Source organism: Amia ocellicauda, chromosome 20, assembly GCF_036373705.1.
Source record: "Amia ocellicauda isolate fAmiCal2 chromosome 20, fAmiCal2.hap1, whole genome shotgun sequence".
Taxonomy (NCBI): Eukaryota; Metazoa; Chordata; class Actinopteri; order Amiiformes; family Amiidae; genus Amia; species Amia ocellicauda.
The window spans coordinates 2,510,669-2,526,584 of NC_089869.1; the positions used below are offsets into that span (position 1 = coordinate 2,510,669).

Consider the following 15,916-nt stretch of genomic DNA (forward strand, 5'->3'; position numbering starts at 1 on the left):
ACTGAACCTTTAGGGATCAAAAGAAGCCACAGTAAGTCAATACTGTGCTGTGAGCTCAGGAGTCCCCCAGCTGACTGTTGCCCACTCTGCCCAGATGGCTCTCGCACTGTTGTGTGCTGCCCGCTGAGAACCCCTGGCTAAAAGTGGCAACAGCAGAGCTTGGATTGGATAGCAGTTGGATCCAGGCTATAGGCTGGATGCATCATTCAATAGGTACGTAAACTTACTTGGCAAAAAAAATCCCGTAATTTTTTCCTGATTTACATAATTACTACGAAGACAGAATGACTGAATTCAGTTTTCCTGTAGTTACTGGAAATTTCAGAAACTCTTCACCACGAAGAGCCAAAAATAATATCAGGAAATGTGTGTTTTTCCTTCAATCCCTGAGGCATCAATGTGCTCGACTTCATGTGCTGCTCACAAGTTCACAGCTGTTCATGCATGATTTTTATGATGCATTATTAATTGGACAACATCATGACCTGTCCAAGCACACGATAACCAACAAAGACAAACGAACACAGAGAAAAAGCACAAAACAGATAATGCTTGAAACTAGGGGTGGGTATTTGCAAGTACCTTACAATACAATATTTATCACTATGCACATGTTACAATGCAATACATCACGATATCAAAATTAAATCACAATACTTACTGAAGTGCTATTGGAAACCTCAAATCATATTAGGCTACTTCAAAGAACAAATACGAGCTAATTCCCATTAACACCCCCTAATAAAATATAACTAGCTAGCTAGCAAGCTAGCTATCAGCAAGCAACCAATTAGCAACACTATTTTCTCAGAAGCAGGAGGACATGTTGACAGCATTCTTAGCTAGTGGGGTAATGGTACATCCTTCAAATCATAATTAATGATTATGTTTCCCCTACCATTATACTGGTAAACTTAAGCTCACGAGCTGCCACCCTAGAATGACCGAGAAAATAAAAAAACAAAACAATTCACCTTAAAAACAAAAACACTCCCCCGAACTCATTATTTTGAACAGACATGTTTGTATTTGAAAAACTGTCAATTCAATGTACGTGTTTTCAGTAGGGCTGAAACGATTCTCGAGTAACTCGATTACTAAAAATCATCGAAGCTTTGTTTAATCCGTACTATTCAGTGGTCACTGTTTCGCACGGATGATTATTACTGTTGCACAACATGCTTACGCTGGTGGATGCGTGAGTTAGACATGGCGTGGATTGCAAAATGGAGAAAGGGAGAAAAAATAGCAAGGAACGAGGTGAAGAGACAGGCCAGAGAAAACGACAGAAAGTGTCCAAAGTTTGGGATCATCTTAAGCTGAAAAAAACAAAAGTTCTGTAAGGCGTGTCTATTGTAAAACCAAACTTGCCTACCACAATAGCACGACGTCAATCCTTCAGCATCTCAGCAGAAAGCATCCAGTCTACGCATCCAGTCCACAGAGTGGACCCGACACAAGGTAACATTAACGTTAGCATTTCAATATGATTGCTAGTTGAGATGAAGGCTAGTGAAGAATGTGCATTAATTATGGCTATATGTAATAGCTAGTTAAGAACATAAATCAATATGTTGGCTAGTTATGATGTCCATAAGTTAGCTAACTTTTGCTCAAGAAAATAACCACAGAACATAAAATGCTGCAGTGAAAGCCTGAGCTTCATTCATGTAATTATTATGATAGTCTCACACACACACACACACACAATATCTACCTCATCCAGGAAATACGATCCTGCCAGAACTGTTTTTTTGTTTTTTTTGTCTCCGACAAATGCCACAAAGCCTTCCAAGAAGACAGTAAAGGCTAACGTTATGCCTGAGTTGTAGTTAGACTGAAACTTGTAGTTCTGAAAGTTAACAGCACCAACTTAAAGCAATGTTTATGTATTATTATTATTATTATTATTATTTAAATATATGCCTTAGGTTTTAGGTTGTGTTTAGATTAAAGTAATTTGAAATTACTTCAATTTTTTTATTTGTTTTTGCATTTCAGAAAATGTTTTCTTTAAAACCCAGAATGTAATATGGCACTTAAATGCACTAAATGGGTTTAGTTTTGACAGATAATATTATTATATGCAATTTAAGCAATAAAAAAATGATTTTTATAAAAAGGAAACCAAATAGTTGTTCATTTTAAGATACCTGTCTTTTCTCTTTTGTATATTTACTGTTGCTCTTTAAGAAGGCAAAAGTATTTCTTATCCAATTACTCGATTTATCAATGGAATCATCGGTAGAATACTCGATTACTAAAATAATCGATAGCTGCAGCCCTAGTTTTCAGTGATCAGGAATACACGTAACATATGATTTATTATTCATGATAAACAGTAAATGTCTGTTTTTTCACATATTTCTTTCAAAAGAATTGGATGTCAGTGAATGTTAGTGAACACATGAATTAATATTACATTTTCAACAATCAATCAATCCATTTTTATTTACTTTCATTTTGTCAGAGTAAGACTCAGCAAAGAGACTGAGACATGTTAGGATAAGACTGAAGAGAGCTGAGAGCACAGAAACTTCACTCAGACAAAACAATATACATATACCTAAAAGCCAACAACAGATGGATCTGTCTAACGCTCTGAATATCCTTCAGTTTTTCTGTGTAAAGATGTCATGTGTTGATGTACTCATTATTTTCATTTTAATAAATTAATACATATACATTACTTGTAATAGGATAATGTACACCATCAATACATTTTAAGTTATCAGCACAGTGGTGCTCTCCACTCTGTACTGTTCAATTGAGTAGGATGAACCTGTGCTACACAGAGGCTGCATGAATGTTCCTGATTCCACGCAATACATATTGTTGGGTTTTCAGCTCGGCTATGTATTATGTTGTGTTTCAGTGGGTCTGTGGCCCCGCTCCTGTTGAATCAGAGGTCCACTTCCATGATAATATACAGAGGCCGCACATGTTGCTAGACTGACCATGCCAGATATTGTGCAAGTAGATATGGACTCGCTCCTAGCTGCACTAGTAGAGCAGATGAGGGTGTAAGAGTTAACCTCTGTAGCCCCACTTTGTATATGCTGATTCTAGACAGTTCCCAGTAAGAGTGTGACTGCGGTCCTCCCTCCAGGGCGGCCCAGGTGTGGCCCTATGGGGTCCCTGGGATTACTGTCTAGAGTTGTGTTGCCGAGGCCCCCTAGCGGTTGACTTGGGGCGGGCTCCCTTATCAGCTCGCTGCTTCCTCCCGGCAAAAGAGGACGAACCTGCACAGACGTCACGTTTTATAGAACAGGAAGTGGGAAAGGACCTGTTCTGAGTGATGCGCGCAAGGGCCAATGGCAGCATTGATAGAGTGATGTTTTTGATTGGGTTCCTATAGAAGTATGCAGCAACCCCTTCCCCTTGGGCAGTGCTTCCTTTTTCAGATAACCGGGGTTGCATTCGCAACCTATCATTCCTCATAGACAATCCACTACATCCTCATGCTTTATGCATTTCTTTACCCTCCTCTGGAAATAGAAGGCACAGAGACAAAGGGGTTAATGCTGTCCTTTCACCATCAATCACCCCCACCCCCCTACCCTTCTCCTCCAAACTGAAATAAAACATAAAATCACTCATTAATTAACACATATGGAATTACACATGCTTATTAATCAATATTAAGCCCCCTAATAAAAGGCAAGGAAGTTTAATTGAGCAATTATCCAGTAATTGATTAGTCATTAAAAGCCTTACTAAAATCTATGTGTGGCTCTGTGGTTATGGGATAAAAGATGTAGGGAGGGAATGAGAGGGGGTGGTTCTCTGGTTTGAGATTTCACCATTTACCTTCTCTGGGACATACGCCCAAGGGGCCTTAACATTTTACAAATAGTGTCTGAATGGTCATTTCTAATAACTAGCAGTGATTTCATTGGCATTCTAAACTAAGCCTTACCATCTTATCAATATTATAATCAATACTCATGAATAATAATCATTAACCTCTACATTGCCAGTTGCATTGGAAGGTACTTTGCAGATAATACGTTGCAAGAAAGGAATGTGAGCTGCTGATAACCAAGTTAGGAGTAACAGCACACCAAGGACAAAGGCAGAATAGGATTTCTATATTTTTCCCCCACACTGGCTAATCATTATTAACATGCCTTTAAATAAATCCATCACACAAGAGAGAAACGACAGAGTAAGGGTCTCCAGCCCTGGTCCAGGAGATCCACAACCCAGCAGGTTTCCTTTAAGGTCGCCCCACATTATATTATTAAGAATGGTAACAGATATAAGCACCTGATCATGTCTTCACATCTTTATTGAACAGGAATTTAAAATTGTAATATTGTACTTCATCAGCTATAAATGTGCTTTCACTCTACAGCTATCCAGAGTTCAACTGAAGTTTAAGGAATAATTGTATTTTTAATTAATGTTTGCTACAGGTGTTGTAACTTAGAAACTCCCATACGGCCTTATACTATTTAAATTAGACTATTGTAAACAGCCAAATAAAATCTGCTTACTAGTACTGCCTGGCTTTCTAATTTTTGTTTCACTACCAAATTTGTGTACCAACTGTCTGTCATAGAAAGTACTACATATGACTTAATGTTGTTGACTGCAATGTGTGACTTACTGTATTTTTGATGTGATGTAGCCCGCATTGAAACATTGTCACCCTACAGATATAGGCATCTGTAGGTGTGTACATGAACAAACTAATAATAATGATGATGTTGACAAGTGAGCCTTGCTGTAATAAAGTAGGTCTGTCGTAATACAAAGGAATACAATAAATATATATCAGTCTCTTTTTAAAACTGTAGGAAAACAAAAACTGTTTGTAAAATGCAGTGCTGTGAATTTGCTTTAGCTGCAGGAAAACAAGTCCTAAAAAAGACATAAATCATTAGCACAAAGTATTTGATGCTATAATATGAAATGGGGATGCTTACGTAAGATGTATGTGTGTCTGTTTTAACACATTCTTCTACTGTAATGTTAACAGATTGTGGGGAAGTGGAAGAATAGGCGACAGAAGTTAATTTGAATATCAATCATAATACTAATAATTATAATGATTTTCTAGGCTGAAAGACCACATCCGTTGTTTTATTTTTCCCCTCAAAGTATTCTAAGGAACAGTTCACAACCCTAAGCTGACAAAGGTTTGTCTCATCCTAAATTGTGCTCATAAAAAAATAGCTGAATTTAAATAAATATTTATATAAAATGACAGACAGAATGCCAGTGATCTGGTAAATGACAGGAGGTTTTTGTCTATGCAGCTCTCCTGAAGGAATTAGCTGTAATTTTATAAAAGATGAGGGCTCTGTATTGATTTAAAATTATAAAATTAATTTTCCTATGCAGTGCAATCAATTCATTTTTTTTTCTCATTAATCAATCTAAGTTTAATGCAATAAAAAAAAAGCAAACTCTACATCACAGCACTATCGCAGGGTGTCTAGCTTCTGGTCTGCACTGATCGATGACTGACACAGCTGTCTCTAAACTTGTAGGCTGCACAGCTTTAGCGGTCTTGTAATATTTTTAGTTCATCCTGTGCTAGACTATACTGCTTCTGAGGGTCTGTGGTGACACTCAACAGCTAGAACTTAAACTTAAACTCTGTTTCTGGAAGGCCGCAGTGTAATTTAAAGTGAAGCTTTCAAAGACTTCATTAACCTAGATATTTTATAAATTACACGTATATAATATTGTTTAAAGATCTTTTTCTGTTGATGCTATGAAGATTTTGTGATTCAAGATTGAGATGCAATTCTCCACCAATAATAATTTACAGCCTGGACGGAAGTATTAGATTAATCCAATTAATCAGCTAATCAGCCAATTAAGTGACTGAATGCTGGGTTGGTCTCTTGGGTATCTCTCTAGGAACAGAGCTGTCCAGCAATTGACTAGATGATCCAAATCACAGAAGTGGGCATCCCATAGACTTCATACCCCAAGATCTCTAACCCTGGTAATGTAAGAGACCCAAGCCAGCACATTGTATAGATCACTCATACATCATATTAATTTAAACATACTTGGAAACATTTTATTCTGATCAATTAATTTACTGTTTTGGTAAACCAAGTAATTTGAAGATGATCTTAAACAAATACCTGAAACTCCATTCAGCCCCTCCAGGACCACATTTCTTTAAATTGAATAAGAGATTTAAACCAGTGTTCTCAGTCTGTAGAAATGTGTGATTTGGGTTACTAAACTCGCTGGATTGGGTCTATCCGTGACCAGGGTTGTGAAGGCAAATGGTCCCAGACAGGACTTTAATATTAACAGGATCAGGCCTAAGGACAAGGCAAAGCTAGAGGAGGTCAATAAAATCCATCCTGTATAATCTGGGCTCTCATTGTGCATGCTGTACCAGGCCTTATGAAACTTTCATGAGGACAAGCGCAAATGTGACAATTATTTAATGAGTAAAAAAAAAAAAATTCACTCACTTTTTTTTTGTTAGCAGGAATCTGGAATTCTGCAGGAGTATCATAATTCATCTGAAATTCTTATTTTGGAAAAATGCCCAATTGTGTGCCCATATCCCATCCCCTTACAAAGTAAGCAAAAAGAGTATTTCACTGCCAGACATTTTAATGGTCTGGAGACAAGGTACCAATATCCATTAATTGTGCACCCCATCAGAACTGGTCTATAATTTAACTTAATGTTGGAATGTGGTGTGATATGTTGATTGTTGCTTTATTTAACAATAGAAGGACTAATATCAATCCCATCATCTGATAAAAACTTGACTATAATAAACTATATCCTTTTCAATATGTTACGGGCCCTCAGTGGCTCAACCAGTAAAAGCATCCAGAGCTCTATAGTCTAGATCAGTGTTTCTCAACCAGTGTTCCGTGAAAAAAAAAGACAAAATAGTACTGTTACTAGATAACGTTAAATTTAAATTAAACCCCCATTCACGTTTGAAATAGTAAACTAAAGTTAATACAATGTTGCTCATAACTCATACAATTGACAAACATAGGGCTTATAAACCAATAAAACATGTTTTACTAAAACCCTCTAAACAAATAGAAAGTATTTTTTAAAGCAACACTGCATTTGAGTATGTTTCGTTTAGTGTTTATTCTCGTGATGGAGATTACCGTATACCATGGCATAGAAGTGCATTTTTACTAAATAGACAATTAAAATTGCTTTTCAAAATTCACAAAATAAAGAAATAAAAAGGTAAATGCTTGCTGATGACGTTGACTACATATCAGCAGTTATCTGGAGATCACAGTGAAAAATTGAAAGAAAATGATAAAGTAAGAAAACAGTCCTCTCAGACAATGTTGGATAAAACAAACTATAGCCGATATTTATTAAATTATTTCAAATCCTACATCGTACGTGTTTTGGCTATGATTTGTATTGCAATACTTGTAACATACTTTAAATTACACTTTTGAGGGCATTTAAAATACACTGCTCAAAAAAATTAAGGGAACACTTAAATCACACATCGGAACTCGATGAACGAAATATATTAAAGATCAAAATCTTTACTGTACATTGTGTAATTCGTTGAAAACAAAATGACGTAACAACGGTCAATTGAAACCAAAATCACCAACCGATTGAGGGCTGGATTCAAACTCACACTGAAAATCAAAGTAAACAATTGAAATCACAGGCTGTTCCAACTTGCGTGAATTTCATCACGGCAACTCATAATGTGATTCAATAGTGTGTATGGCCCCCACGTGCCTGTATGCACTCCCGACAACGTCTGGGCATGCTCCTGATGAGACGGCGGATGGTGTCCTGGGGGACCTCCTCCCAGACCTGGATCAGGGCATCAGTGAGCTCCTGGACAGTCTGTGGCACTACTTGGCGGTGTCGGATGCACCGATACATAATGTCTCAGAGGTTCTCAATTGGATTCAGGACTGGGGAACGTGAGGGCCAGTCAATGGCATCAATGCCTTCATCATCCAGGAACTGCCTACACACTCTGGCCACATGAGGCCGGGCATTGTCCTGCACCAGGAGGAACCCAGGGCCCACTGCACCAGCGTAAGGTCTGACGATGGGTCTGAGGATTTCATCACGGTACCTAACAGCAGTCAGTGTACCGTTGGCTAGCACGTGGAGGTCTGTGTGACCCTCCAAGGATATGCCTCCCGAGACCTTCACTGACCCACCACCAAACCGGTCATGCTGGATGATGTTGCAGGCAGCATAATGTTCACCACGACGTCTCCAGACTCTTTCACATCTGTCACATGTGCTCAGTGTGAACCTGCTCTCATCTGTGAAGAGAACGGGGTGCCGATGGTGGACCTGCCAATTGTGGTGTTGTCTGGTGAATGCCAAACGAGCTGCACGGTGCTGGGCTATGAGCACAGGTTCCACTAGAGGACATCGGGGCCCTCATGCCACCCTCATGGAGTCTGTTTCTGCACACCAGTAGCCTGCTGGAGGTCATTTTGTAGGGCTTGGGCAGTGCTCCTCCTCTTTCTCCTCACACAAAAGAGCAGATACCGGTCCTGCTGCTGAGTTGATGCCCTTCTACGGCCCTGTCCAGCTCTCCTTGTGTAACAGCCCGTCTCTTGGTATCTCCTCCATGCTCTTGAGACTGTACTGGGAGACACAGCAAACCTTCTTGCGACGGCACATACGGATGTGCCATCCTGGAGGAGCTGGACTACCTGTGCAACCTGAATGGGCTGCAATTACCACCTCATGCTACCAGTAGTGACAAGGACACTAGCAAAACGCAAAACTAGAGAAAACCAGTCACCAAGGATAAGGAGAGAGCAATTGTCTGTGGCCACTACCTGCACAACGATTCCCTTTTTGGGGGTTGTCTTGCTGTTGCCTCTCCAGTGCACCTGTTGTCATTTTCATTTGCACCAAAACAGGTGACATTGATCCACAATCGCTTAGGCTTCCTAAGTGGACAGATTGATATCCCTGAAGTTTAATTGACTTGGTGTTATACTGTGATGATTACGTGTTCCCTTAATTTTTTTGAGCAGTGTATATATTTAAATAGATAGGCTACCCCCACATTTTTTATTATTTATTTTATTATGATCGTAAGAGACTTAACTTTTTAGAAATGTATAATTCTTCATACTTTAGTTTGGCATTTATTTTGTATATAAGGTCTGAAAGGAAATTATGTCAGCCAGCCTCTAAAAAAGAACTGGCATGCAGCTGAATAAGCAGCAAAGTACCACAACAGCACATCACTTCTGAAAACAACCGAACTGTTACAGGTGAGCAAATAAGCTCTCAAAACATCAAAAACAAACAAAGAGAGGCTGCAATTTGAGGAACAAGAACTCAGAGTGTCACTGTCAACAATTCCCCCAAGGATTAAACACCTCTGTGCCACAAAACAGGCACAGGTATCGCACTGATTTGTTTTATTGTTTTTTTTTTTTTGTTTGGTTTTTTTTTACATTTCACAACAGACCATGAATAGCAGCACACAGTATTTGTCTACCAATTGTTTTTCATTTATTCCACTTCGAGCTTCAGTTACTATTCAAGCACATACATGTACAGTACGTTGTTAAACGGTTTTCCCTTTCAATAAGTTATTTTAACGTATATATGTTTGCCGTGTTAAAGACAGTGGTTTCAGTTTTGAGTATTTTGAGATGATTTTTCTTGGCTTTTATATTGCCTAGTTAGCAAAATAAGGTTAAACTAGTTTTTATTTGAATTAATAGTTTGATTAAAAATTGAAAATGACTACAGTGCTATATTAGATTATTCAGTTTTTTTATAGTGTTTTTTTCTCAATTTGAATAGGAGTGCTCATTGCAATGTTTAAGATTGTCGCTTGTTACATTTTTGTCAAAGTCTTTAGTCAAAAACATGGACACATTGTTTATCTTGAAACAAAATGGTGCAATTGCACAGAAAAAACTGTTCTAAAAATTCAGTCTAAACCTCAATTGGTTTCAGACTGGACATTGCAATTGGACTGATAAGTTTATAACGGAAGGCCTATTTTGTATTTTTGTCAGTAATGATTTGCCTGTTGGGAATGTATGGTGCACTGATTGCCTATGTACAATCAGCAATATAAAAGCAATACAATCTGTGATTATATAATGTGGTTTGCCTCAGGATAATTCCAAGTGTCTGGGTGTGCCTTCCTTAAAAAAAGGTTGAGAACCACAGGTCTAGGGAGTGCTGGTTCTATTCTGGGTTCTGATCTGGATTTCTAGGTGGGCTAGGGTGTGTAATTGGCTGAACTCTATTGGGAGTTGGATGGGCTTGAGTCAGGCAGGGTTTCCTCAGCTTGCCAGGCAATAGCATTCCCCTGTGCCTTACCAGGTGCCCGTGGACTCCACAGTGTTATCAGTCAGAACTGCATCAGTTCTGCTTACAATCCTCTAGCTTTGCAGTTTGTGCTGTTGCTGTTGAAAAGCAGCATTGGGTTGATTGCAGCTGATCAACAAATGGCAATTCTATATTGCTAGCTGAATCGATAAGATAATTATACATTTTAAAATAAATAAAAACTGTATTTGATCCACACTACATTAAAAAAAACCTGTAGCTGTCTGTAGCAGAGCCAAAGCATTGTGCCAAAGAGAAACCCGGGGACTCATTCTCGTTTATCAAAGGAGGGACTGAGCATTTGTCCACTGGTAGGGAAGAGAGAATCACACTCATTCTGAACTAAAGCTAGCACTGCCACTGTTTCTTAAGCTTTGCGCAATAACCGCTCATGTGAATAATGAACTTCATTCTGCCTACAAACAACAGCAACTTGTGCACTTATCCTCACAGTATAAATATCTGTAATGTGAAGGTGTGTAGAAAAACAGGGTATAAGACATTGCTATGATTGCACATATTCCATTTTGTACTTAGTGTTGTGCAAAAAACAATATTACCTTTATGTTCCTTTTTACATGGTGAGGCTTGCATACTTCTCCCTATTGAATGGTATTTTGTTAATCGGGAACTAAATTATATGTAATGGTTCTTGAATGATTAATTCTTTAGCACAAGTTCAGACTGCAAATTGTGTCCTATGCCTTTGACTGTCTGAATGTACATCCTATGTGCCCTCTGTCTCTGCAGAGTAATATTTTCCTTGCATGCGTACTTTCTAATTTATGCACAATTTGCACTTTATTCATTGCATTGATCGACATTTAATTTGTTGTGTGAATTGCACTGTATCCTTAGATAACCACAAGAGGTTTTGTATTGTATAATATTGTAAACAGTGTTGTTTATTGATTATGTTTCACTGTTGTAAACCTGTAGGACACTGAGGATAAGGGCATGTGCCAAATGAAATAACAACAACAACAATTTTATGGGATATCCCCTCCCAGTAGTCCACTATGAAGACCCTACCTTTATATCAAAAAACAGAAGTCACTGGGAATCAAATACATCTGATAAATTCTGTTGATCGTAAAGCAGACACAAACATTTAGGTAATCACTTCATATAAGAACACCTTACTGGAGGTCCAGCATAAAACAAAATATCCAGCTTGATCTGTTTAGCAGTGCATTTTTAGTGCTTGGGCTTATTTAAAGTTACACAAATACTTCCGTTTACAGCAAAAGGTCAAAACGAGTGTACTGTACATGCATTTAATCCTGCCATGCAGCATCAATCAGGAAGTCTATTACATGTTTTAAAGACCGCTCAGCTACTTATTAACATATTGTATTTACACACATAAACAGATATTTATAATGCATGAACATCATAACTAGGGCCCGACAAATATATCAGAGCACCAATATTACGGGCCGATATTGGCCTTTTACAGAAATATCAGTATCAGCACATATTCCACCGATAGTGCACCAATACATTTTCTCAAATTATAGGCTAAAGATTTTTTTTCAAATTACCATATAATCCTTTGTCAGACTTCAGACAATAAATACATAAATGTTTATTTGGTTTTACAGTCGTTATTATGATTATTTACCATTGTTTTATAGCATAGTTATGGTGCTTAGTTTTCCGCTGGAAGCTTCCGAATCCACAGTGACTCTCAGCACAGCGGCGCAGCGCACACACTACTGAGTGCCATGGTGAACCAAAACAAACCTACATAGGGCTTATAGACCAACAGAAATGTGTTTTACTAAAACCCTCTTAACCAATTTGAAAGCTGGGCTGCATTTGAGTATCCATGGTTTTGGTTAGTGATTCTCGTCATAACTGGAGATTACAGTATACTATGGCATAGAGGCACATTTTTACTGAAAATTAAATTAAATCACTTTTCAAAATTCACAATAGCAATTAAAATTAAGAAAAATAGTAAATGTTTGCTGAAGATGTTGAATGGAAATCAGCATACACACATTGACTCCAAATCACAAGCAAGCTCAGATCACAGTGACAAATCTAAAGACAATGAGAGTGAAAATACGCACCTCTCCGACAATGTTGGATGAAACAAACTATAGCCTGCACAATATTTATAAAACTATTTCAAATCCTACATAGTATTTTTGTATAACTGTTTTTAATAACTGTTGGATCAGCAGGATTGGGAACTGAGGAGTACATGTGAACCTGAGAAAACCTAATGTGTGTAAAATACTAATATTAGCTAGGCCAGCACTTAACACCATCTTATTTTTTGTTCTAATGTAAAGAAAGTGTTCTAATGTATAAAACATGCATCTTTTTTTAGTGGTTGTTATTTATAATGAAAATTAATGTTAACTTAAAATGTATTATTCAAACGTAAAAATCCTGCCTTCAGTGCGTATTTGTCACAATTTCTCTTTGAGACCCAAATCTGAGGGATCCATGCTAGAAAATGTTGGTTTTGCATGCTAAACAAAATAAAAGGCAATATCGGCGGTAATCGGGGAAATTTTGCTCCCCAATTATCAGTATCGGTATTGGACCCATAAAACCTGTATCGGATGGGCTCTAATCAGAACATAAGAAAATTGTTGGCTTCAACCACATTGCTGGGGAGTTTGTTCCAGATTGTAACAATTCTCTATGTGAAGAAGTGTCTCCTGTATTTCTACACAAAACGCAAACTGCATTAGACAAAGAGGATGTATGGTTATGTTTTGGCTCCTGGGGGATGTATATCTTGTTCATACAATACTCCAATGAGAATGCCAGCCCCACTGTCTAGCAATCACAGGTATTCTGTGACAAAGTACAGAACTACATTTTCCTATTCAAAGTGTCAGGAGTTCATTTTCATTACATGAATTGCAGGAGGGTTTCTCTTCCAGTTCCCTTTGCACAGGAGGAAAAACGAATTGATCCATAAACTATTGCAGATTATTTTAACAACTTTTATGTGATAGTTGTCAAACAAGGGACATTATAAGATGTATATAAGCTGTTTTTGTGGGTGCAATGAAATGTGGCCCACATACAACTGCGACTATGGGGAAGATGCCATCAGACATTATATTCCCACTCTGAACACACAGTTGTGTAGTGTGTCATTCCATTCAAGCCATCATGGACAAAACAAGCTGCACTCTGGTTTGTGCTGTCACCATCCATGTGAATGTGTTCCCCATGGTCCTGCGTGTATATGAACCAAATTGCATTGCTCCAGTGCTCAGTTTCACAACAGAGGGCCAACAAACTATCATATACCTACCAGAGGTCATACTGTACAGGACTATAGTAAATATGGGCTTACCTGACATTGACCAGGGCATGTGTCACTTTGCTAGCAGGTTCCTTCCACTGTCCAGCATTTGTTGACACTCTGAGCACTGAAACACAAGAAAAAATACATTACATTTGTGGTATAACTTATAAGAACATAAGAACATAAGAAAGTTTACAAACGAGGGGGCCATTCGACCCATCGTGCTCGTTTGGTGTTCATTAATATCCAAGTGATCCAAGGATCCTATCCAGACTATTTTTAAATGTTCCCAAACGTTCAGCTTCAACCACATCGCTGGGTAGTTTATTCCAGATTGTGACTACTCTCTGTGTAAAGAAGTGTCTCCTGTTTTCCGTTTTGAATGCCTTGAAGCCCAATTTTCATTTGTGTCCCCGGGTGCGTGTGTCCCTGCTGATCTGATCTCCTGTTGTTTACTGTGACTTCTCCTACGCCCCCTCCGTTAGCTCTTTTCTACACTTGTTACCACTTTGATCTAGGATGTATGCTTTGTATTTGTATATATATATATTTTTTTAAACTGAACTTCTGCACTTTCGTCATTCTTAAATTGTACTTTGTATTTACACTAAATAATGCATGTGTAACCTGTAAGTCACTCTGGATAAGGGTGTCTGCCAATAAATAAAGAAAAAATGGTTTATCAGATTGTATCATTTTTTTTTTTTTTTCACAGCAGTCTAAAAACACTACTAAATGAAACCTCAACCATCAACTTATTAATGGTATACAGAAGTAATACATACATTTTTAAGCTACATCAGGAGTCTCCAATAAAAATAAATAAACAAAACAGTGGAAATGCGGTACAGAGCATGTTTTAAGGAGTATCCATATTGTTGCTGGCTTGTGATGGAAGTTGGGTTGAATCAGTAAACCTAAAGTAGACAAAGATACCGCTAAGCCAGTAGTCGGCTCGTTGATTTGGCTTTAGATATAGGTATTACTTTATATCTCATTACAATATGTTACTTTGATTACTGTAAGGGTATTTGTATATTGTCATAAAACACGTTTCCAGGTATGGTTTTTTTGGGGGAGGGCTCATGTCGAATTTGGCTTCGGGGCTGGTCTTGAGACTCCATTTTGTCACGCATCCCGGGTCATGGTTCTTAATGGCAAATATGTGAGAATGAGAGACTCTCTTACCTGCACACACCAACAGCTAATTACCGGACTCTGATCAAAGCCGAATCTGCCATTGAAACAGACCTGTGTGCTATAACATGTTCTCTCTCCTCCTCTATCAGTGCATTGTACAACAAGGGAAATGTAGGAGGGCAAAGGGGTGTGAAAAGTAATCAGATAAAGATTCATTGGAAAGAGTTTTCCAAAATCCCAGCAACAACCCTGTTATGTATGACAACACCCTTTGTGTACTCAACCTTAGACTGGCTACCACGCACCCCCACGCCCAAGGACAACAACTACAAGATCACCTACCGACTCACCCTGTTCAAGAATGAGATTATTGGGAAACCGTTCAGTTGCCTGGTTTCCTAGGATGTACTGTTAGTGCCCTGAATCCAGTTTGTTTGACTTTTGGCATTTTCACCCTGCATGAAGGCAGTCCAATTTGAACTGGCTCTCAATACAATTCAAAAATACATCTCCAAAAAGGGTATTGTGGCACTGTGCACCCCCCCACCCCACTCACACAGTTCTCTCCATCTCTAGTCTCTAGTGTCTTTCTGCAGGATCCGTATTAATATTTAATTTCATGCATAATGCTAGGCTCAGGCAATTTATTCTCATCTTCCCAGATGCAGCAATATAACCCACTTCACACAGCTGCTCAATGGCAGACAGAGGGAGGAGAGATTCCTGTTTCTAATTTAAAAACAGATAAATTATGTGAAGAGGTTGTTTTATTAATAAACAAAGAGAACATCGCTTAACCCCCCCCTTCTTCTCTGAATCATCAAAGAGAGATGTTTGTCACTGATACAGGGAAAGAGCTACAGCAACAATCCCAGATGGAGATTACGCTTACACAGCAACCAATCAAATCTTCCATTATGTAAATTATTAATCTAATAATGTGATCCAACAATTATTGCACTCATTTGCAAATCAAATGCGATGACTGATTTGTAAGACACACAACACACAGAAGCAAAGAAATTAAACTAGAAACAGAATACAGAGTACAGACTGCAGTGTTATCCAGTATGGAGAACACTAAAAACATCTTTCTCCAAGCCAGTGCACAGTTTTCAGATAACTATTTTTTATACTCTGCCAGGCTCGACAGGCACTTAGCCCCCACACACAGCCACT

General features: G+C 38.3%; 1 protein-coding gene across 1 annotated transcript in view; it reads right to left on the bottom strand.

The window, feature by feature from the left end:
* The window catches only part of armh3 (armadillo like helical domain containing 3), a 114,459-nt gene that overhangs the window by 40,128 nt on the left and 58,415 nt on the right, over positions 1–15,916 (bottom strand). The window contains exon 23 of the mRNA XM_066692805.1: positions 13,646–13,721. Within this exon, the coding sequence (XP_066548902.1) occupies positions 13,646–13,721 (76 nt within the window). The remainder of the gene's footprint in view (positions 1–13,645; positions 13,722–15,916) is intronic.